The sequence below is a fragment of the Coturnix japonica genome, chromosome 17 (assembly GCF_054131305.1).
Source record: "Coturnix japonica strain WE chromosome 17, WE-NBRP24, whole genome shotgun sequence".
Taxonomy (NCBI): Eukaryota; Metazoa; Chordata; class Aves; order Galliformes; family Phasianidae; genus Coturnix; species Coturnix japonica.
This window is the reverse complement of record NC_140679.1, coordinates 13,585,267-13,610,230: the sequence shown is the minus strand read 5'-3', so window position 1 is coordinate 13,610,230 and position 24,964 is coordinate 13,585,267. Positions and strand designations below refer to the sequence as shown.

Sequence of the window (24,964 nt, the reverse complement as noted above, 5' to 3'; positions counted from 1 at the left end):
GTGCTGCCTTCCCATCAGCACTGAATGGGGAGGGTTTGCTCACAGCTCTGGGCTCTGCTGCCCCAGGCTTTTGCTGCACCATGTGCTGGATAAGAGGGAGCACAGCAATGTCAGGCAGATCACCTCCCCCTCCACGCCTGGCCAAAGCCTTCCCACAGACAACTCCAGTCTGCAAACCTTGTGCTTGGCCCTGCTGGTTTCAGTGGCTTTGCTCTGCCCACTCTTTTCCTCCAGGCATGAAGGTGAGACCATGCATAATGCTCTGTGTGCTTTCGCTGCTCTAACATCTCCTTGGAAGCATCGGCTCTGAGCTGCCGTCCTATAGAAAGCTGCCCCTGGGAGCCCTCATGTCCATCCCACCCTGTGCCGGGGTTGAGGGGGGTCCTGTGGTGGTCAGAGTGTGCAGAGGGCAAAGCAGAGCAGTCAGGCTGGGACAGCACTGTGTCCAGCTCCAGCACCACGACCACCCTGAGGAGCTGAATGATGCATCTGGAAACCCAGAGCAGCAGCAGAAAGTCACCCCAGGACAGAGCTTTATGGGGTGGCTGCATTGCCCTCCAGGGCTGGATTTGCTCTTTGTCAGAGGGGCAGAAGGGAAACCCTGACTCGCTATTGGTGGGCTGTTCTGCCGCAGCCACTTATACATGGAGAAGGATGGATGTGTATTTTAATCATGGGATCATTGGAGTTATAGGGGACCCTCAGGGCCTGTCCCTGTGGGGAACTGTTCCATCCCTCACATCGTTTCTGTGGCCCTGGACAAGCCCTTTCTCTTTCCTACAAGCAAGTTTCTATAGGTGCCGCAGCAGGCCTGTTATTAGGGCAGATGAAAGGCCAAGGGAAGAGCTCTCTGTGCTCGTGCACGCCTGTGGGGTGAGCTGCTTTGAGAAGCAGGAGAGCTCTGCAGAATGGCCCAGCTATGGTGGTGGTGGAGCAAAACCACACAGCGCTGTACTCCTCCAGCAGGAAGGCTGTCGTCAGGCTGGCAGGTCGCTCTTTCCTTCCTGCACCCCCTGTTTGCATTGCAGGGTCTGAGCACTGTGGGTGTCTGTGCATGGCAGGGTGCAGGACCCCATGGCCTTCAAGTGCCCGCTCCAGCTCAAACGATGCTGTGACAGACGGGCGATCCTTTGCACCAGGTGTGAGCTGATGGCCTCAGGTTGTGCCAGGGGAGGGTCAGGCTGGATATTAGGAATGATTTCTTCTCTCAGAGCATGGCAATACATTGGAACGGTGTGATCACCATCCCTGGAGCTGATGGAGGAACATGGAGACGTGGCACGTGGGGAGACGGTCAGTGGGGATGGGTTGGGGTTGGGGTTGGTGATGTGAGATGCTGTGACCCCATACACCCCTGCGTGGTCTCTCTGCCATCACAGCCAGCAGTCACTCCAGCACCACTTTCATTCCCCATCTATAAACACAGCGGTGCAGGCGCTGCTCCAGGTGCGGTTCAGGCACCGCCGCTGCGGGGGCTGCACATCGCGCCGGGTGGGGCTGCAGCTGGGGGCTGTAATTGCCGCAGCCACCGACTTTCATCCACCTCTGTGCGTGAGTCAGAGCCCCCGGGGGCTCCGGTTGGGAGCTTGGGTTCGCTATATATAGTCAGTGGGGCCACTGGGAGGCAAGTGAGGAGCCTGCCCCTCCCCGCTGGGTACCAAAGGTGGGGAGAAATCCCTCGAGATGGGGAGTTAAGGAAACCTGTTTTGCTGAGCGCTGGGTGCAGACATGGAGCCCATCTGTGGTCACTGCTGCAGTTCATCTGCGGCCGAGGCACCGTCTCAGCCACATGAATTCGCCCGGAGAAGACGCCTGACTGCGGCTGCTGGGTGGTTCTATGGGGCTCCAGGCATCCTATGGGGCAACAAGCATTATGCTCACCCTAATGGGGCTCTTCCAAGTGGTTCTATGGGGCTCCAGGCGTCCTTCAGGACTCCAAGCAAATTGCTCACCCTGATGGGGCTCTTCCAAGTGGTTCCATGGGGCACCAAGTGTCAAGCTCACCCCAATGGGTCTCCTGGTACCTCGGCCACTCTGCCCTGTGCATCGCTCCCAGTGTTTGAGCTCCTCCACCAACCTAAGCAGACCCATGGAGCCATACCATGTGTGAGGCTGGAGCTCAGTGCACCAGCACTGAGGAGCCAAATCTCAGCCCTGATGGGGAGATGGCTGCAAGTCGGGGTTCCATCTGTGCTGGCTCTGAGAGCAGCACTCAGCCAAGCACTGTGATGTAGCAACTCCCCAGCACACATGTTAGTGGTTTTGAGGGCTAAATTGGACCTTGAGAATTAGCAGCCTTGTAAGTCAATAACAACATGTCCTAATGAATGCAAGATGTCCCTAGGAAACGAGGGCTCCTGCTCCCAACTGGGATCCTGTGACTGGGAAAGGACCAGTAAACAAGAAGGAATGCTTCAGCTGGAGATGAGCAGGAGATACAAAGCCGACATCTAGATTTCAAACTCGCCCTGAATGTGGGCGGTGGGGGGCACAAAGCATTGTGAAACACGGCCCTGTGTCGGTGCCCCCTGCATCTCCCTTGGGTGGAGCAGGCTTTGCAAACCGCCCTTTGCATGCCACATTTCCCCCTCACCATCCCCTGGAATGCAATCTCTCCCCAGAGCCGTCCTGCTGAGCCCGCGGCGTCGCTGCTTCTTGCGTAAGGGTGAGGGCTGCTCTTCCCTCCTCTCCTCGCTTTGGGATCAAGGGTGCTGGGCACTCAGTGAATGATCTGTGTCCATACTGAGTCCTACAGGCCAGCTGCCTCCAACCCAGCTGCACAACTGCTCATGGACCTCTTTCCTCTGCTCCATGACCCCATCAGCTCCCTGCCTGCTTTGTGGTGCAGGGGGTGACAGATTCCATCACACCAAAGGAAAGTCAGGTTGGGTGATAGGAAACATTTCTGCTCAAGAGTGGTGGTGTAGTGTGTTGGCACAGGCTGCCCAGGGAGTGCTGGGGTCCCTAGGGGTGTTTAAGGAATGTGGAGACACAGTCGATGTGGATGGGTTGAGGTTGGAGATCTCAGAGGTCTTCTCCAATCTTGATGGTTGGAGAAGAATGGTTCTGTTTAGGGTCATGGTGGGATGGGTTGGGGGTGGACGAGAGGATCACGGAGCTGTACTCCAACCCCAGTGATTCTATGGTTCAGTCTGGGGTCATGGTGGGATGAGTTGGGGTTGGAGTTGGAGATCCTGGAGGTCTGCTCCAACCTTAATGATTCTATAGTTCTATTTGGGGTCATGGTGGGATGGGTTGGGGTTGGGGCTGGGGATCATAGAGGTGTTCTCCAACCTCAGTGATTCTATAGTTCTATTTGAAGTTACAGTGGGATGAGCTGGAGTTGATGATCTTTGAGGTCTTCCCCAGCCTTAGTAGCTGTGATTCTCCCTTGTGGCAGCCAGAGCTGCTCAGAAACAAATCCCTCCAGCATCCACGTTGGTGCCCAGCTGATCAGGGGCTGCTGCTGGGCTCACAGCTCACACTGTCCCCCCATGCTGGCACACGGCCTCCTCCAGTTGGGTGCCAGCAGAACAGCCAACACACCAAACCTCACAGCCAGTTTTCCTTGGGAGACGGGCCTTGTTGCACATCTCCCCTCCACCCAGCTGTGCTCAGAACCCAAGAGCTCTCCCATCTCCCTGCCTCTGGATGTGGCCTCATGCCATCCCATCATGAAGGGAGCACAGAGCAGCGTCCCAGCGGGCGCTCACCCAATAGACACACGTGGAAAGGAACTGCTTCGTGTGCAAAAAAAAGCTGTCATTTCACAGAGGCGATGGGTGTGTGCGTGTGTGGGCGCTCAGGCTTTGCAGCAGCAACCTTGAATGCCCGGAAAAAAAAAAAAAAATCTTCTTTGTGCATTTAATTAGTGGTAAATACGATTTACATGCGAGATGCTTCTTGCTCTGCATCTGCCTGCCGATCAGCCCGTTTGCATTGTGCACTTTGTTAGGCTCAGACCACAGCGGAGCTGCACCAACACAACACACCTCTCTGCCTTTTTGCATTTCAAAGCCCTGCACGCAGCAGCAGTGCTGCTCCATCACCACGCAGCCCATCTCAGTTACAGCCATGCCAGGAGAGCTCCTGGAGATATCACTGTGTGCAGCAGCAGTGCTGCTTTCTTTGGGGAAGGAGCTGCTCAGTGCCTGGCTGTGTCTGTGCATCCCTTTGCTGTGTCCCTGTGCTCCCATCTGTCCCATGGCAGCAGCTCACACACATGTGCCATTTCCTGTGGTCAAAGCAAACTGTTCCCACAAACCATCGCTGTGTGGTTTTGGTTCTGGTCCTTCTCCTCTCTCTCCTTCAGTGCTGCTGCTAACAACAACACAGGGTCTCTCTCCATGCAGGGCAGTTTGCACCACATCCATGCAGCTCCCTTCTGCACATCCCACGTCTTGCTGGTCCCTGTGCTGGGAAGGGGGGGACAGAATCACCATGTGCCATAAGAGCTGACCACAATGTGGTTTTGAGCTTGCACCTTCCCCATCCTCCCCTTGGCCCCAGTGAGGTTGATGCAGGACAGCTTGCATCTCCTCATCCTCTCTCTCTGTGCTCTCACACTGCACCACAGGTGAATGGGGTGTGCTGCAGCCGTGGCCCATTTGCTCCTTATTGCTGCAGGTGCGTTGCATTCCTCCATGCTGAGTGCTGGCTGTACTCAGAGCAGGAGGGGTTCATGTCATTCAGGAGGGATAGGCCGTGCAATGCTGAGTTCTTTAACTTTCTGGCAGCTTCAGCTCTTTTCTATAGCAGCAAAGAGCATGAAAGGGAGGCTGGAATTTCCTCCTTTCACTTGGGCTGGGCCCAAGGTTTGTTTCTGTTATAGGGACAACGCCGGCTCAGATTTGCACCCACTCCAAAATCCCAGACCAAAAAACATTGGGGCCCCCTTATTTTCTTCTCCTTTTTAAGTAGATGTTTATTTCCCCCTTGATTTTACCCATCAGGATGGGACTGGGCACCCACTGCTCTCCCTTAGCAAAAGGGCAGAGCTTCCCCACACATGGGGAAGGAGAGACCTGGAAGGAGGGGAAGAGCTCTGGGCTCTGGCCAGTAGATGGGATGCAAAGCTGTCAGTGATGCTGTTGATGTTCATTCTGTGCTCCAACTGACCTGGACTCACAGCCCCCAGCATGGCCCACAGCCTCCACCTGGGGACTGCTCTGCATTTCCTTCCAGTCCTCACTTTTCATCTGCAGAGCTGAAACTATTAATACTTTTGTTGGCAATTACAAAAGCTGTAAAAACAGCTGATTCAGATCCGTGGTATCTTGATGTGGCAGAACAAAATGAGTTACTACTACACGTGGGCTGAGCTGCTCTGGGCATTCAGCAATTAGCAGATGAGATGGAATGGTGCCGTGGTGCCATGGGGCTGTGCCATAGGGCTGTGCTATGGGACTGTGCCATGGGGCTGTGCTATGGGACTATGCCATTGGGATTGTGCCATAGGGTTGTGCTATGGGACTGTGCCATGGGGCTGTGCTATAGGGCTGTGCTATGGGACTGTGCGATGGGACTATGCCATTGGGGCTGTGCCATAGGGCTGTGCCACTGGGATTGTGCCACTGGGGCTGTGCCATGGGGCTGTGCTATGGGACTGTGCCATTGGGGCTGTGCCATAGGGGTGTGCTATGGGACTGTGCCATTGGGGTTGTGCTATAGGGCTGCGCTATGGGACTGTGCCATTGGGGCTGTGCCATACACCCATGCTATGGGACTGCCAGGAGCGGTGCTTGCTGCCCACTGCTGTGCCAGGGAGAAGTCCAAGCCAGGCATCCCATAAATGATCCCATAATCTCCATTCCTGAACTGGAGGATGGTGTGTAAAGGGTTAAAGCCCTTCAGTGCACCCGTGCATTCTCCCAGCCCTCAGACAGCAACCAGGAATGCAGCAAACACTGTGTTTAAGGGGTCAGAATTTGCCAAGCCTGTACTGTGAGTCAAAATCTAAAGCAAAGTCCACCTGCAGAGCTGCAGTCGCCGATGTCTCTCCCATCACTGGGTAAGGAGGCTCTTAGAGCTGCCCTCGTGAGTCTTCGTCTGCCTTTGGAAGTGAGCAGGGACAGGAAGGAGGAGAGGATTGGAGGGGAGGGAAGCAGTGGAGGTGAGCACCAGCACAACCAGTCAGACCAGCACTGGGTGCTGCTCTCCAGCACTGAGCAGGTAGGGATGGGCGATGCTGAGAGCAGATGGAAACGTGGACCCCCAGGTACAGAATGGCTGTAAGGTCCCCCTGTGCACAATGCAGGTCGATGAGAGTTCTTTTCCTGTCCTGCAATAGAAAGCACAGAGCCGCCCCGAGCCATGAGCTCCAATGGGGTTTCCATGCAGAGGGTCTCGAGGGTGGTGGTGGTGGTAGGGGGAAGGAAACCCACAGCTCTCTGCAGATAGAGGACGGAGAAGGTGGGGAGCATTTTTTAGAACCGTTCCGAAAACATTCCATCCTCTGTAGGAATCAAAGCCCCATTGAAGGCCACAGAACTGCTCACATTCGAGCTTTAATGAAAACCAAACTTTTGGTGCCCCTGTGTTTGGCTTTGCGGGGATTTCCAGGGGAACACAACGGAACCGAAGGGGCGGATGGGGGGGAACTTGGCTGCCATTCCTTGCATCCCGATAGGGCTCTCACTGTGCTTTTTGTTCTGGGGCTAATAGATAAGGCAGCCCATGGGTTGGGGGTCTGTCGGGGTGCTCTCAGTGCTGAGGGAGGGTGGGGGTGCGTGGCCAGGGGGCCCTACAACACCACGGACCCCCCCGGGTTTTGCAGCGTGTTTAATCCCCTCGTTAACGTCCCCCCATTAGAACAATTCATTCTTTCACTCGGGCTCAAACACCCACCTTGGCTTTACAGCTCATTTCATTTACGACTGAGAAATGAAATCACGGTATCGATTTCGCTGCAGGCAGCGAACAAACCTGGGTGTTCCCAGCTCTGCCGACCTCCAGAAACAGCAAAACCCACCAATGGTGACGGGCAGCGGCCCCCGGGACCCCTCCCTGTGCCAAACCCATCTTAAAGAATTACATAGATGTGCTTCCAGGGAGCTGGGGGGGCTTTGCAAGTCGCTCTGATGGAAAGGAAATACTCTACCGGGCAGTGCTGGTGAGAATGTTCCCCCTGGACCCAGCTCCCCATCCTGCCCTGCCCAGTCCCTTCACAACCAGGCTGCTCCCATTGATGGCAATGGAGGTGTCAGCATCCTGGCAGTGCATCGCATTGTAGAGCTGAGCAGAGGGAGCAGAATGAGACTGTATTTTAATGTAGAGCTTTCTGATCTCCCAGCCCAGCCCAAGAGAAAACACTTTCCCCGTGTCCCGCCTGCTGTCAGGGGATGAACAGTTATGCAGTTGGCTTTATTTGCATCACTTCAATAAAAAAACAGTGTCTGTGATTAAATTGCAGCCCTCGTGCAAAGCAGAGTGCTCTGTGCTTCAGGGGAAGCTCAAGGTTGCAGTTAATGTCCCCTATGCAGCTGCTGCCCAAGGTCTAGGGGTGGCAATGAGACTCAAGCCCCAGTGATGTGGCCCTGTGGGGCAGGAGGGAGCTGGGGGGGTGATGGGGATCCAGGGATATGGAATTAGGTTTGGGGACTGGGAGGTGATGGGGATCCAGGGACGTGGGGTTAAGTTTGGCACTGGGAAAGATGCTGAATTGCAGGTGTTGGGGGGAGCAGTCAGCCTGGCATGGCCATGCAGTGGGATCTGTGCTGCAGCCCTATTTGTAGTGCAGCACACAATGGGTGATGAGCAACAGGCAGTGGACAGTGGGAGATTAGAGGTGGATGATGGGTTGTGGGAAGTCAGTGGGGTCAATGGGTGGTGGTGGGTGATGGGTGGTGGGTGATGGCTCTCAATGGGGGTCAGGGGTCCTAAGGCTCCTCTCATCTGGCCCCACTGCTTCAAAAGGGACTTTGCCTGTGGGGTGCTGGCTGCTGCCCTGCACAAGGCTCATTAACAATGATGGAAAGATGTGGCCCTGTGGCATGGCACCAAGGCAGGCTCTGTCCCACCTGCCCTGCATCACATAAAAGCTTTGGGGAAGTGAAATGATTATTTGCTAAGGTGGGAGACAACAAAAGAGGAGCTGGGCTCAGCTGTGGAAGAACACAGCGCTGTGGGTGAGGAGTGAGCAGACGGGAGGCACCAGGAACTTGTAACCGTACGTTTATTATTCCACATGGAAAACCATTAAAACGATTACACGGAGGCCTGACAATATAATCATGTACAATGGATAAGAACATCGACACCAATAATGGAAAAGCAGAACTGACCACTTTGCTATGGCTTCGTACCAATGGCAAGGAGGAACCCGGCCATCTCCTGGAAGCCAACGCAGCAGCGACGTCCCCAATGACTTCACCAGGAGCAGCCCCTCCCCACCCTGACCCCCCACCCACCTCCCCCCACCCCAGTGACAAGTGCTACAGGTTAAAAAGATGGGCTACATATTAAATAGAGGGCATTGCCTTCAAGTAGGGCCGGTACGTTACACAACAACCACATTATTTGGTATCTCTAGCATTCCTTTTATTTTTTTAATGTCCGTTGTAAGACACCATTAAAAACAAGAACACAACAGCTTTGGCCTTCTTTATCTACAGCAGTCTCTGTTCTCATCTCCTTCTCTCTTTGTCGTCGTTTTACCCTGCACTTACAAGTATTAGAAGCAATCGGATCCTTCAACACATTTAAGAATTATATTATTATAACAAATACGATCAAAAATTAGATCTTATAGTTAAATATTCTTAGAGCCGGACAAAAAGGGGTTGATACTGTACAAGCGATTGTGCATTTTCTTTAAGAAAAAACAAAATAATAATAAAAAGCAAATTATAGTGCAAAGCAAAAAGAAAACCATTGGCCTGTCTCGTGACCATCTGCATACCGCCGAGGTGCGTATATTTACGCCTTCACATGACAATATGTCATAAAAACAACGTCGTTGCCATTCTTTGTAATCCACTACGAACAGTCTTAAATTAAGCTAGTCCTACAAATGCCTTTTCTGCTTGTGCTTTCAACCAGTGGTGCGATCGGATGACCAACATAAATGCATCCAAACACAGGCTGCTCCAGTCCAGTTTCTCCAGCTGGGAGCACCCAACAGTGCCCGCTGCTGCTTAAGGACGTGAACATTGCAGTTTTGCTGGGGAAGAGAATTTTTTTTGGGGGGATGAGTCTTATTGAAGAGTTGTTTCTCTTGTTGCACGTTTAACTCACTGAGTGGTCATCGCAGCTTAGATGGGGACGCCTTGCTCCCGTCTTGACATGGTAGTGCAATTAGAACTGATTGCTGATGAGCTTCCAACTGAGATTTGGCAAGAGGTGTTGGGGCCATAAGGGGGCATAAATTCAGCAGGGAAGGATGGGATGTTGGGTTTATGTTTTCTTATGCTTGTGCACAGAGGCACAATGTGGGCCGTGGAATTAGACTGGAATAGACCTCTCAGGTCATCATGTCCAGCCACCACCAGCCCAGCACTGGTGGGAATGGATGGAACCATGGTGTGCACTGGGGCTCTGATAGATCCCCCACTGGTTCCACAATGATTCTGAGTGCTGGTCCTTCAGCTGCTGAGCTGACACCAGCACTCCAGGACAGCCGGGGGAAAGGAGGGGATATGGAATGACAGCTGGCATTGCTTCACAACCTTCCCACCATCAAAGGGGCTGAATAGAAGGCGCTCCTTTCTCCAGGTCTCAGTTGGCGCTTTCAGCTCGCACTGATGAGTGTCAGCTGTTACTTAATAAAACAAATCACGGTGTATTGATCCACTCAGGGTGAAAACACAGGAAAGAATCACAGCAGGAGGAGGACTCTGCCACCAGCTGTGTGTGTTGGCACCCAGAGAGGATCGAAGGAAGACCCAGAGACCCACAGTAATGCGGTGCCAAATGTTGCCAGCCCCACAGCAGCTCACGAGCTGGGAAGTGCATCTGACCCATCTTGGGTTGCCCCCCAACACCTCCTTCACTTCACACACCACCATCATCATCGCTGAGATCTGCTAAGAGGAGCAAAGAACCGAACGGTGAGGTCAGGCAAAGAGAGAGCAAACAAAACACAACGCATCATGTAAAAAGTACATCTCATATGTAAACATAGAGGAGAAGGGAGGGCCTGCCGGGAGCGGGATCAGCCACGCCGCTGCCTAAAAAATGACAGCAATGCACAGAAATGAACAATGCAACCTTTGCTGCCAGCAAGGAACAGCCACCATCCCATCACAGCTCCTGTTTGCGTGGCTGATGCCGACCCACGAGGAACACACAGCCCCAAAACTTGTGCTGTAAACCAGAGCGCGGCCCCGCAGCTCTTTGCTGGGCAGGAGCCCTGAACTGCTGGGAGGGAATGAGAGGAGACAAAGGTTTCTTTCCTTTTTCTTTTTTATCCTTTTTTTTTCAGTTCAGTCTTTGTGCTTTGGCAGAGAGATGGCTCGGATCATCTCCTGCTCTTGTCTCTGGAGCGCTTGGCAGAAGGGCGAGCTTTCCCTGACTCCTGAATGCTCTGTGTGGGGATGAGGGTGCAAGTGAGATGACCGAGAAGTGTCGGGCAGTAAACAAACATCTGAATCCACTCATCTTTTTTTTTTCCCTATGTACAATCCACATATTAAAACCATATGAAAGGAACCACATCAAGCGACAAATTCAAGCCTCGTGGACGTTCATCTTGAAATGTAACGTAGGTCCCGGCCCAGCTTTGCTTGATGTTTGCCCGTGGTTGTGTGTAGAGGATTCCTCCTGCTTTGCTTTTGATTTGGGAGACTTTGGTTTACCTTTTCCCTCGGCATCATTCTGATGCAAAAGGAGTAACGTCACGGCGGCCGATCCGGTTAAAGCTCTCGGTGCCCAGCTGCCCTCCTCCTAGTAGGGTCTCCAGACTGACTCATCCATCCTCCCAGTAGTCGACATGGTTGTTGGTGAGTTACTGTGGCTCCCGTCCGCATCCACCCCGTCGTTCTGATTGCCCAGGTTGGGGTTCATTAAGTTGTTCCCCGCCGAGCTGCTCGTACACGAAGAGAGCATCCGGGTGGGAGAGCGTTCACCCCCCGCCACCATGGAGAACTGATAGGAGCCCGATGACGTCCCGTAATACAAATGATAAGGAGATGGGTTGGTCTGGAAGGGTCCACTCTGGTTCTGCGTGGAGCCGGGGTAGGGGGGTGGCAGGTAGGTGTGATGGAAGCGCGTGGTGGTGGGCATGCTGGTCATGCTGATGCCCCCAATGCCTGTGGCTGAGGGGGTTGCGGTGTAGGGGAAGGCAGCTGACATGGCACCGGGGTAATGCATCCGTGGGTCCGAGAACCTGGTCTCAGTGAGGGTTGGCAGCGTGGGGAAGGAGCGGTCGAACTGCCGTGGGTCCGAAAAGGGGCTGAGCTCTGATGTTCCTGTGGGGTGCAGGGAGAGAGCGGGCGGTCAGAGCGTTGTGCTGGCAGTGTGCAGCCATGCTCTGCATGAGGAATTAAAGCCAGAGGGAAAGAACATCTCTAGGGTCTGCTGGGGAGGAGAGCTGGGAGACTTAAAGACAAAAATCCCCAACCCATCTCGTTTGAGTCGTTCCCATTTCCTGTCCTGAAATTTATTGTTTCCCATCCAAGAAGGGACACGACTTAAGCTGGCTCCTCCAGGGGTCTATTTGTCTCTGGTAGATTAAAATAAAACCAACAACAACAAAACCCACCTCATAAACAAAGAAAGAAAAAGAAAATGTTTAGCCATGACATCAGCTGTGTAGTAAATAGATGGATGCAGCCCCAGACAACCGCTCCCGAGATAGCCAACGCTATGTACACACATAGAGCCAGGGAGGAAAAGCTGGAGCCCAGACTGGGCTGCTGAGCCTTCTTGTGGGTGGCCTGTTCGTGCTGATACCATCAGGGGATGGAGCTGATAAACACACGGCTGAAAACTCCCAAGCTAGGAGCCACAACATCCCCTCGCTTGCTTCGCTCTGTGTATTTTTCTCCATGCAAGAGGAGAAAGAGAGTGAGAAATTCAGGCTTTACTGGGGGAAGGGAGCCCTGGGTCAGCGTGGGGGATGCTGCCCGGCTCCCTTCTCAGGGGGTACGGATGCACAGCGGGGTACAGCCCGGTGCTGTCAGGTCCTTCCTTTGCAGGAAGCCCAGAGGGAAGGGGAGCCAACACCAGCAGCTCCTGGAGGATCCTGAGAGGTTTCTTACCCACCCCTGCTGCCCTGAGACCATTTCCTTCCACAGTCCTCTGTGCTGGGGGCTCCCAAGTCAGAAAGTTTTGCTCTCCTGCTGAAATCCTGCTCCCCTCAGCTCAGCTCTGGCACCGGCTGTGCAGGAGGGCACGGCTATCATTGAGTTCCAGCACAGAGCATGCAACTGACACACCAAGCTCAGAGCTGTGGGCTGTCTGGAGGCAGCTTTCCCTCGCTAAAGGCAGGGAGCTGCACCTCGCTGCTTTGGGAGCAGAATGTCCTTTGGCCGTAGAGTCTTTCTCTCCAGGCTCACATCCTCCCCATGCTCTGCAGGACAAAACACGCTCGTCCAAACTATGGGGAAATCCCTGCAGTGTTTCCCCAAGAAAATAACAAAACAAAACACCTGAGCTGCTTCCTTCTAGCTGAGCAGAGGCTGCAGCTCATGATGGGGCTGCAGATGGGGAGGGATTGGACCTTGCACCCCTCCTGGTCTGGGTGAGTCCTGCAGCCCTCAGAGGAGCAGGCGGTGCCCGCTTCCCACGCAGGCTCCAAGCAGGAGAAAGGCAGAGGAGTGCCTGCGTGGGGAACGTGGCTGTGGCTTTGGTGTGAGATAAGAGAGGAGCAGCTCAAAGCTGTCACAAACTGCAACGCCCTGCCGCCCCTCTGAGCACTGCAGTGAGGGCTGCGTGCTTGGGGCTGGCTGGAAAAGCACTCACAACTGAACAAACCGAGCTGGTTTCACACCCTGGCCTGCCTGCAGGATGCTCTGTCCCACTGCAAAGCTGCACTGCTGCAAAGCACACGGGCTCCAAAGCCCCTAAAAGCAGAGTGATGCTCAGCTGCTGCCCCAGAGCCAATGATGGCCCCCAGCAATCAGACCGTGCCTGTTGGCTCCCAAACACACGTAAATGATACTCCAGAAAATGGAAATGGAAATAAAACACGAGTGCTTGGGGCACATTTCCCTTCTGCTCCACGACACTCAAAGGGTCCTTTAAAAGCTCCGTTTTCTTGGCTGGAATTTGTAACACTTGGCAATTGGTACTTGCTGCTAATTCAGACACGAGAGTGTGAAAGCACTAATTACAGCTGAGCTCTCATCCTCACCGCTGGGCTGAAGTCTCCCCTATTACAAACACTCCATCTCTCTGCTATCCCCACCGCTCTGAGTCTACCCCAACCCCACGAGAGCTGTCCCGAGGCGCTCGAACAGCGGCAGACGGTCGCGCTCCCCATCTCCGCTGCCCTCCGTCGGTCTCGCACCGCACAGCAGCCCCGCCGCCCGGGGTCGTGAGTCGGTCCGGCTACCGGCAGAGGGCACGGGGCCGCGATCCGAGCCGGAGGAGCCGCTAGAGGGAGCCGGGCGGCCGCCGGGCGGAGAGAAGCTCCGGATCGCTCCATACGTCGGGGCTGCGCTTAGATCCCACAGCCTCCCCCATTCCCTGCGTCCGAAGATGGGCTCTTGGGGGGGAGGGCTTAGGGACAACCCCATGTGGAGATTGGCCGTAAAACCCATCACATCCACCTCACTCAGCAACAAAGCAGCCCTCCAGCTACACGCTAAGCAAACCCTGGGGGGAATTGCACCCTCAGCCACTTTGGTGTAACAGACAAAAGTCACGTCGGGTTGTCCCCATCCCCAGGGTTGTCCCCATTCCAGCACAGGCTCGCAGGGTGCACGCAGTGTGCTCTGCTCGCTCGCCATCCAACCCCCATTTGCTTTTTTGGGCCCTGGCAATCCGAGCTTTGAGTATTTCAGTTGTCCAGTTGCCAATCAAAATATTTGAAGGAAATGTTTATTTTCTTCTCGAAATCGCACCAGCTGCTGCACTAACTGAATAAGCCCATTTAGCTGTAAGAATTTAACCATTGTAAGAAGGAATTGAGCCCCCCCAACTACTCCAAAATCTGACCCAATCTATCAGCGGAAATGTCAATGTTTTGGATGGGAGTTTGGGGAAGTGAGGAATGTGTATTAAATAAAAGCCATGTAAAGGTCAAAGCCCTGATTAGTAATGCCACTGTCTCCTCGTTAGGGCCGTGCTGCCCAGGGGACCACGAGGCCAAGGCACACCCTGCTATGTAATCATGCAGCTGCAATCTGCACTTTGAGAGGACCCCCACATCCCCCCCCCAACTCATAGAGCCTGATAGTAACAGACCCTCAGCCCCTTTGCTGATATCACAACCACTCTCAGGTGTCACAGCAGCTCTGTTTTCACCTCCAAGGAGATGTGGACTGAAGCAGGTCAGGGCTGGTGGGTGCTTGCAGCCCTCATGGAGCCAAAGCAATGTGATGCATGGAACCTGAGTGACTCCATATCCCCCCAGGGACCACCCTCTGGTCCCCACTTTGGAGATGTGAAGGTGCAATGGTTTATCCCATAAGTCAGCAATAAAAGGGAGCTTGAAGGTATACCATGCAACAGCCACTAATCCACATAGCGTGTGGTAGGCAGAGAGAATAAAGGGAATCTAAAGGGAACTTGATAACGTGGAACTTTCTGTGTGTACAGAACATATAAATATCTGCAGCCCGGCCAAATATCACTGCTTTATTTATATGCACATACGTGCCTTGCAAAATTGTCCTGAAAAATTTAGCCCGAGGGAAAGCAAGCTCCTTTCCTGCCTTATGCCATGATGATTGACGACAATGTAAACACTAATGATATTTTATGCTCATGTATATAATACGCACTCGTGCGCGAGACGGAGCAGGGACAGAAATCCTCTTTCCATCTACACCTCCTGCTCTCTTTTTCCTCCCATCATTTCCACGTTGCTTGGATGGTTTTTTTGGCATCTTTCTGACCTCTCTCTGCCTCCTTCCTCTGCTCCCAGGGCTCCATCCAAGCACAAAGGGGCAGTGGCCAACGATGGGGCTACAGGGGAAGGGGTATGGGGTGCACTGAGCCCCCCGGATCCAGCTCATCTCTAGACAAGCATTGCTCTCCTGCCACCCACACACACAGCCACGCTCCCACGGCTCTGTCACACATGTGAACAAGTTCATTTGTTTCCCAGTCAGAGCCAACTAAAAAAGAAAACGGCCTCTTCCTCTCACCCTGCAGAAAATAGAGCGGGTTTTATTTTGGGGGGGAGGGGGAGGTGTTGAGAAAAAAATACATATATATATATAAAAAAAAATGAGGGTGTGAACAGCATCCGTTGTTACACACCCATGGAGCAATTGTTCTGTATCTGATAGTAGCAGTGCACAAACCCGGTGCAAATACTTCCTCTGCTGAGCCTGAAAAGAAAAACCCAAACACAGCAGAGCACGGCGCTTATGGCCAGGCACCACCTCGAGAGCACCCATCACCTTTGCTTCTTGCTTTTCTATCTGCAAGCCCAGCACCCTGCAGTCCAGCTCTGCTTTCTGCCCCCCCTCTACACCCCCACAGTGGGGGCAGCCCCCAGCTCCCCCCACCCCACATCTCTTCGAGGTCCATGGGGTGTTTGGCCCACCCCTCGTTGCCCTCACCCTGCCCTCCTCTCCCCCCCCTTCCAGCCGGCTGAGTTCCCCCCTGTTCTGTGCCACCACCTCTTACATCAGCTCTCCCCATCCTCGCTGTTTATGCCCTGGATGTATTTACAGAGCAACCCGCTCTGCTCCCAGCCTGCCCTCTGCTAGACTAAACAAGCCTGCTGCCTGTCCTCAATACCCCCCCCCAGCCCCCCTTCCCTCACCATCCCCACACCGCCCTGAACTAACGAGCTAACAGTGCTAATTGCCACGGGTGGGTGGGCTGAGCAGGAGCACTGCCTACACTGCAGCCCCCCCAGCAGCCTCCATGTGCTCTGCTCTTTACCTGCATCCAAAGAGTATTAAAAATCAAAACAACCCAACAGCAACATTCAAACGAGCCCTGACGACGCTAAAGGAAGCAGCAGGATTTACAACCCCGCCTGCAGTCAGACCACAGCTCTGCCTGCACCCACAACACGTGGGATGCCCTCTCCCACCATCACCCCCAGCACCCATCACACAGCAGCAGTGCCATGGGGAGCTGCATAGAGATGGGTGCACATTCAGAGCCCGGAAACCATCCTCGATGTGTTCCTTCCTCCGAGGCTGAAGCCGAATCCCACAATATGTTTTCTTCCCACTAATGCTTGCCTGGCTTCCTTTGGAAACAATTTAGCCTCTGCCCACGGTAGAATGTTTTGATCCATTAAGAAACGGATATTTTAAAGAAACCATAAGTCGATCTGGACAGGGATTAGGAAGCAGCAATTCAGTGTATTTGCTGGGCCCATAATTCAGGACTTAACCTCAGAGCAGCCACGTTGCATTTCGGAAACAATGGGGCACTCGCTGGCTATGCCAAGAAGCTGCTTAAAAGTAATCTAATACTTTAAAATGTATATTTAAAAAGAAAGAAAGGGAGAGAAAGAGAGATTTTACTTTGGCTGCGTATGAAGCGCTTTGCTGCTGAGCAGCCTGTGTTCAAAACACCCCATTTGAGAAATGGGTTGTTGAGAAACGGATCACAAACCCAACTGGTTTGACTGGGCAGCGACCAGATGAGAGCTGAGGCTGTTCACCAGCAGACTAAAGCATCCAGCAGACGTTTACGGTGCTGTGAGCTCAAGGGATCTCGGTTTTGCTGCAGCAACATGAAGATGTTCAGTGCATCATTCACAGCAGCTCACTCTATTACTGCAGAGACCGTATTTAAAATCACTTTGCAATTGTCCCCATGCACTCAAGGCCTCTCCGTGCTGCTGGATGATGCACACAGCTCCTCCTGAGCAATTGGAGATGTTTCCACCACGAGGCCAGCATGCAGGAGACGGCCGCCTGGGCGGTCCTGCTCTGTTGCAATGGGAATAAAGCAGTTCAGATGGAGCTGCCGGAGCACAGGCAGGGCAGTGAGGCTGCAGGGCTGTCTGGGTGCTCCCAAAGGATGTGCCTGTCAGCAGCCCACTTCCCCAGAGCAAAGGGCCCAAGAGGCAGCCAGCAGCAAGTTCCTTTAACATCTTGCTTCGCTTTTGAGAGCTACTTGATTTTTTTCCTTCTTATTTTATTTAAAGCTTGAAGACAACAGTCGCAATGAAGCCAGCACGCAAGGCTCTGGCATCGTGTGCCCCATAATCAGGAACCATTTCAGGCCATCCTAATGACAGCGTGGTGCCTCGCTGCAGAGATGGGAGAGCCAGGATTTCAAAACCTTGGATTTTCCAGACCTCGCTGGGAGAAAATTGGGCCAAACCCTCAGTGGAGGCCAATGGCTCTGCCCAGCCCACTGGGTTTCTCATTTTCTCTCCCAGCACAGTGGATGTGGCCAACAAACCCGGCACGTTTGGGGCTGCAGACGTCTGTTCCAGCAGAACAGAATGGTTCCCTGCTCAGCTGCAAGGGGCAAAGCAAGGCTGGAGCCTCTGCAACAAACTGACCCTGGGCAGAGGGCACTGCATTGCTGGCACAGCCCTCGGGGCCCATTGGTGCTCTCCTGCTGGGTGGTGTTGCTGGGAGATGCTCAGCATCACAGTGAGCACTTTACAGGAGATATTTATAACCCCCAGGAGCTGCTGCACGGAAAGCCTGCAAAAGGCTGAGGGCCAATTCCTCTCCCATTTACACCACAATCCCCAATGCAGCCAGAGGGGAGGACAGAGCAAACAGCTCCAAAGGACCTCAGTTCATGCAAAAGACAAACCCCATCTCCTGAGTTCCTTCCTGCCTCACAACCTCCACGTGCCCTGCTTGAGGACCCAGGATCTGTGTGTCCCTTGGTGGCCAAGGCTGTTCTGAGCACTTCAGCTCACCAGTTTGGCCACAAGCAGATTAGGGATCGCTCACACAATGCAGAACTGGGAGGCCACCAGGAGAGGGGATGGGGACAGGAGGATCAGCAGCACCCAGCAAGAGACAGCAGGGACCGATGAACTTCAGCCTGCCCCATCCATCCATCCATCCATCCTAACCAGTATCTCATTATGCTTTTGCTAATCAGCTTCTCGTGTGTGTTACCTGAGAACGTGCCAAGTCGTGAGAATTACAGGCCTGTTAACTCCTGTGTTGTTCTTGGCATGGGGCAGCCTCCACTTGCTCGGGTAAAAATTACGATCTTTGTGAATAAGCTGTGTGTGTGAGAGAGCAAGAGGGGCTTTTTTTATGATTATTATTCTGCTCGGTTATAACCAGCACTGCGTCCAAAGGACACGGCTGCAATTAAAATCACTGAGTCAATTCTGCTCCTGGTTTTTAAGACGGTTCCTCCAATTTGGAAGCAGAGAAGCCGAGAGCGGAGCGCGCACCAAGAGCAGCTTTGCAGCATTCCTGGTCCTTTGGATACGCTCTGCAGGAACGATTTGGGATGGGCTAATTCTGTGCGTCTCCACTCCTGCTGTCACTGACATTTGGGAATCTGGCCCAGGCGGTGACTCGTGGCCCGTTCCATTTTTCTTTCTGCATTTGTGTCATCACCTGATTCTTTGCTCCAAATGATGCTCTCTGGGTTTCTGGCACTACAGACAACTGTGCTAATTTAAACTATTCTTCCCCCCTCTTCCACCCCCCTCCAAAGAATCTCTATTGTACAGCCAATGAGATGAGTCTATAAAACTCAGCCTCTCTTTTCTTAAACAAGAATCCAATGATCATCCTACCCAAAACGCACTCCTCGCAAACCGTGCTGCTATCAATGGAAATTCCAAGCACAGAGATTTGATTTCGATGAGACATACATAAATTCTGGTGCCTCTGCCCAACAGAACTGGGGTCATCAAACATCTACATCGCCTCTGATAGTGCAGCATTGGGGCTTTTGAGACTTTCAGCCCCAAACCTTCCAACGGAGACAACTACACACCGCAACTCAAAGCGCGCATCGCTTCAATAATACCCCATAGACCTGATTCTCAAAGGAAAGCAACACCGTGATTAAAAACACACGGGAACCGTGTATCATGTACCATGCAGATGGGAGAACAGCTCCCTGAATTACAGCAGTGCTGAGCAGTGCAGCAAAGCAGCCAGATTGCTTCACGTGCAATGCCTACACCTTGGGGATGAAACTCCAGCATGCAGAATGGGCAGGCTGCGGTCCCAACCTCTTTGCTGGCAGCTGCCAGGCAGACACACGGAGCACCTGAGGGCTCAGAGCCACTGATAGCACACATGGGAAGAGCAAAGGCTGTGCATGCGCCTGTGCAGGTGTGCATACATGTGGGGAATGAGGCTGGAGTGAGGCGGTGGATTGCTGGGCTTGGCATCAACACAGCGCAACAAGATAAGAAACCACTTGGATTAGCATGTAAAGTGCAATACACCCTTTATAGTTGCTGCTTAACCGTCTGCACAGTGCCTTCATATCAAAAGAGCGACTGGATTCCAAGCACGTTGCTTTGCTCTCCCAGCATTCCGACTGGAGCTGCTCGGTTTTACTGGGTGAAACCACTGGAGCGTGCAGCTCAGCAGCCAACTGCTCACCCCATGGGTGTGAGGAGGCTCCCGGGGACAAAACCCCACCCCAGCCTTGGAGATGCATACCAGCCTTACCTTGGATGGGAGTCTGAGCCTGTGACCCAAAGTGGCTCGGGGTGCTGAGGGATCCACGGGGGCTGGGTGTTGTTGGGGTGACCCTCATGGACTGGCGCAGCCGTTCCAGCTCCCCATAGCGGTCAGCGAAGGGTTTGGTTTGGTCTTCTAGCTTTTGTCTGTGCCCTGGAAGGTGATAAGAGAGGATGGTGTCCCAATCTGTTCACTTTTGGTGGGTGCCCAGCTCTACCCATGGCACCACTTTGCTTTGTTGCGTTCCCTTCTCCCAGCCCTAAAGCAGCAGCTAACGAGCATTTGCAAAGTGCTCCCAGCTCCTTAGGTAGCAGCTGCTGGAATGGGGCAATAATAATGATTAAATTTATGCTAATAGGCCTGAGGCAAGAGGCGCATGAAATACACTTGATACATAACTTTCCCATTTTACTACATTAATCGTTGCCGAACGGCTTCTCTCTCCCTGGGCTGGATTCCAGCCTCAGTTACACCCGCACGAAGCTGGAGGGCCCCACATCTGCTTGGCGTGAGCACGGTGTCAGTTTATAGCAAAGTCACAGAAGGTCCCCAGACTTTCCCCTCCTTCAGCCTGGCATCTGCTATCTCCCCATCTTGCCTCTGATTGACTTGGGCTGCGCTCCCAGCTTTGTGGAGCCTCTGGGAAGCTCAGCCCTGACTCCAGCATCAGCTCCAGCCCTGTGCTCTGATGTCTCCATGTTGTTCCCCTGCACAACTCCAGCCCCAGTGCCAATGTGCTGATGGCACAGAACAGGATGTGCTCCAAAAGGGCTCCCAGCAGAAAGCAAAACCCAATGGTGTTCTGAAAACACATTTCCCTGCTGTGTGAAGTAAGCCAAGGAAACCTCGAATTCACACCATAAGAGATCTCTTCTAATCTCCCTGTGCCTAAGACCTCAAGTACCTGTATGTTATCAGAGGCTCCTTGACAAGGAGAACACAGGGAGGAGATGGGCATGCAGCGAGGTGTCTTGCTGGGGCCACATCTCACTGTCTGGACACACACAGTAAGAAAAAAAGGTTTAAATAAGTTTTTCCTTGAGCACTTCTTTCAGGCAGGACTTTGCAGGGGATCCAAAAGGACTGCGAAGACCAAACTGCACTGAAATGTAATGGAAATGTGACTCTCTGCCCCTACCTCAGCCGAAACCCCGTCCTGCAGCAGTGTTTGGCACAGGACACAGAAAAGCCTGAAGTGCAAATCAAGTGATGTTGATGCATTTAAGTATTATTCAGCCTCACGACTGAACTAAGGGCTTCACACAGCCACGCTGTGCTGCACTGCAGTCCCTTCAGTAAACAGCAGTATCCCTTGGAACAGGATGGTTTGTGTGCAGGCAGAGCCATTACCAGCAAAGAAAACCTCAAACCTAAGGCTGCCCTGATAAAAATAATGTAGAAAACTCAATGTGGATGCAAGCCAAAACAAATACTGGGGCTGGGTTAGGAAGTGAGTAGTAGTGGGGCTCAAACCCTGGCCAGTTTCCCCACGCCCTCCCTGGTGCATGTTGGCCACGCCAAACTCCATCCATGGGGCTGAGTTGGGGCAGCACTTTGTTGTATGGGGAAAGGAAGTGAATGAGTTAAAAAGCAGCAGCCCCATGGACTACCAGCCCTGCTCGGTACAAGCTGTCTCCCCAGCACTTCCTGCTGCTTGTCACTGAGAGCTGGGGACGTCAGACTTTGTCACGCAAGAGAGAATTGCTATTAATGGGTTTCTTTCATCAGAACAACCTGAGCTTTTTCATTTCTGCAGCGGTTGGCTTCATTAAAAGCCCTTCCCCATCTGCCCACAGCTGACATGCAGAGGAAACCAGCGCCGTCAAACGAACAATAGCTCATACCTTAGAGAAAAGGAAGGTGGTTTCAAGCTTAACCCAGGGACTGACTCAAAGCCTCCTGAAGTCAGTGGGTGGATTTTCAATTGACTTCAAACAGCGTCAGACCTCAACCCAAGAAATCAGTCAGAGGAGGCTTCAGCTCCCTGAATCATCTAATGCTGACACTCAGCGTGATGACGTGCAAATTTGGACAGATCACCTCAAATCCTGGTGCAGGAATGAGATCTGCATCAGCCCAGCAAACAAGCAACCCCATCAAACACCTCCCAGCTGGGAGAGCTGTGACACTTAGGCCACTAATAGGGTGTATCCTGGAAGTTCGGGCTGTTTTCTTGGAAAGCTGACAGCAAAAGTCAGTGCTGCACTGAAGCTCAGGCCCTCAAAGCTGATTTAAAGGCAAGTTTCTGCACTGAAAGATTCCAAACACTACACAGAGCCTACTTTTCTTGCCAGTAGAACAACCTGATGTGGCTGCAGGGTTACCTGCAGTGCCCAGCAAAGCTTCCCAAGGTTTCCAAGGTGCAAACACAAAGCTGACCAAAAAGGGACTCCAGGAACGTCATGGTGCAAACAGTACCCAACTCTCAGTGCTGTTCAATTGGTTTTAGCCCAGTACAGATGCTGGGGTGCCAGGTTTCTTTACATGTGGGGGCAGATGGAGCCATGGCCAGGAGACACAGGGGCTGGGCAGAGTGCAGCCCTGTGCTACCAAAGGAAGGGGAGCAGATAGTGGGAAGTGGCTCATCCCTCCCTGGGTGTCTTGCTGCGAAGCACTGGCAGCAAGCTGGAGCAAAGGAAGCACAGAGCATTTCAGCTCAGGGCAGGGGGGGTGTTCATTAACACATGCATTTGCAGATCGTTTCCTTCACTCCACTAAGGAGGAGATGAGAACCAGGAGACAGTAGCAGCTCCAACTGAGCTCCAACAGCTGTACAGCCCATTGTGTGCCCACCAGCACCCACCTGCTTCCTTCCCAGGCTCTGCTCGAGCACCAGCCCAGCTCTGCAGCCCAACCAAGGAGCAGCCACGCAGTCTAACAGCTCAGCATCTACACGTCCACGAGAATGGACCACAAGAAAGCAATCAGCAGCGGATAAAACTCCATCTCAGTGCACAAAACACCTTTAACGTCCCTCCCGAAGCCCTCAAAAGAGCTACTTCAGAGAGATGCGCCAATCCTCTACAGAGGGTTGAATTTTTTTCCAGTCTGAGCCTCAAGTACCAGCATGAGCTCTGGGAGCAAGCCACATGAGAAGCACCCGTGTTATGGGAACATCAGGGCTGTCCCTCACAGCACAGGGCTCAGTGGTTTCATCTTTGCATACCTACAGTGCAGGATGTGAGTGCCCCTCCAACCCTCCCTGGACACACACCTCTAGCTCAAGGCTCACAATGGGAAATACCCATCCAAGAAGCACACAGTGGGTCCCACAGCCACCAAAGGATGGGAGGAGAGGATGGGGAGCTCTGCAGAGCCCTTTGAGCAGCAGCACCAGCCCATTGCTAAGAGGGAAAGAGGGAAAGGTTTGCAGGGACCGTCTCTTCTGCTGCTGAACAAAGTGAAGCACAGATAAGTCATTATTCACATGGCCAAAGTCGGCCTGCTTACGCCATTTGGAAAGAGAATCAGTCACGGCGAGGCTCTGCTTTGGTTTCCTCTGGCTTTCATGAGACACTGCTGCTACTGTCTTCCTGCAGCTTTGAGAGCAGGGCAGCGTGTCGCAACACAGAGGATTTACACCGACTCCAACAACGAAAGGAAAACAATATTTAAGGGGGTGGGGGAGAGAATTAAAAAGGAAAAAAATAAAATTAAAAAAAAAAAAAGCAAAAAAAAAAGCTGCTAATTTCGGGAGCCTTTTTAGCTGGTGGTGGTCTGAGATGAATTGGCTGCTTCTAAAAGGCTGAAAACAAAAATCCCTCTTTTTTGAAGCAAACATACTGGCTTGCAGCCAGCTGGCAGGAAGCACAGAGATACGTTGCACTTACAGTGGGTTTTTACTGTCTGAAGCTGCAGCAGTGGGAGAGATGTTCATTATATGCAGGCTGGTATTGATTAGCTGGTTCGCAAGCCCCTAATCTCCTCTCACTTGTGGGTTGGTCCCTTGGCTTCACCTCCCTGCCCACCCCATGACAGGAGGCCACGCAAACACACAGCTTCCGATAAACCCCATCGTGCTGGGAGCTTTGCTGATACCAGCACACCCCCAAACTCAGCTCTCTGGGAGGAAAACAAACCTTGGATAGGACTTTCAGCAGCTCCTAATGACACAGGAGCTGTGGCTCATAGGCTGAAAGGAGCATCGCACCCAAATCTCTGTGCAGCTTTAGCACAGACCCCTGAGGGATACAGGCTCCCCATTCCTGGGCTTTCCATAGGAGAACTGAGTCTGGATGTGCAAAGGAATTAAATAAAGCTGGTGGGAATCCCAGCAGCAGACAGGGGTAAAGTTCACCAGGTCTTCCCATCCTTAAATACCCCTGAAAAAATAACCTGGCTCTGGGGCTGCAGGGTGAATCAAAAGGGTTTTAAAGGTCTTGAGTGAAGAACTGAGAACTTCACCCGGCACGTTGGTGGGAAATCCTGCATCTCTCATAGCAAGGTGTTAAAAAAAACCCCACCATCCTCCCTTGCTGCTTCTGCTCCCATTTCCAGGAAGGCAGAGCTCAGCTATGGGCTGCCATCCAGTTCTCACGGAATTAGGCAAAAAAAACCCAATTCAAAGATTTCCAGGCTGGGTGCTGGGGAGGAAGCAGACAGATCTCAAGCACATCCAGCTGGTATTGCCTCAGTGGAGTCTGAGATCAGATTTCCAAGTGCATACATTAGCTGTCAGTGTGCAGATCGGTGGAGTTCTGCCAGTTTGCAGCAGGCAGTGAGTTAATGCCTGCTATCTAACAATTCGAAATGGAACCTGCGTGGTACCAGTATAGCTGGTTTTTCCCACCTAATAACCTGTTCCATTAGGGCAAGCGCATCAAATTCCTTTGGGTGACACTGGTTAGGATTAGGATACTCTGCCTCGGACAGGGAGGATCATCTGCTGGGTTCAGATCCGTGCAAGGAATGTGCAGCGTTACAGCTAATGCATACGAGATGTGCCTGATGCTGCAGGGCCAGGCAGCAGCCAAGTGAATGCAGGAGCTCTTCCCAGCCGGTCCTGCACTCCCAATAACACCACACAGATCAGATCCAAACTTTCCCAAGGTTTGAGGATGCTGAGCCTTGGGTTTCCCCTTTGCCCTAGGACAGAGCTGGAGCAGAGCCCTGACATTTGAATGTTAATATCCCCCGATCCCAGGACTGAGCTCCCAGCTCCATCTCCAGAGACTGGCTGGTATGTTGGATAATTACAGCTCCTGTCGAGCTTTGCCAGCACTCTCAATGCAACACCGTGAGAGCCCCAAAGCAACGTT

General features: G+C 52.8%; 1 protein-coding gene across 2 annotated transcripts in view; it reads right to left on the bottom strand.

Annotated features, from left to right (window-relative positions):
• Nucleotides 1-8,155: 8,155 nt before the first annotated feature.
• Nucleotides 8,156-24,964, bottom strand: part of RUNX3 (RUNX family transcription factor 3) — a 42,242-nt gene continuing 25,433 nt past the window's right edge. For both annotated transcript variants that reach the window (XM_085518074.1, XM_015883733.3), the window contains 2 exons: nt 19,695-19,859; nt 8,156-11,405 (listed from right to left, as the gene is read on the bottom strand). In XM_085518074.1, the coding sequence (XP_085374200.1) occupies nt 10,882-11,405; nt 19,695-19,859 (689 nt within the window). In that variant the 3' untranslated portion in view covers nt 8,156-10,881. The remainder of the gene's footprint in view (nt 11,406-19,694; nt 19,860-24,964) is intronic.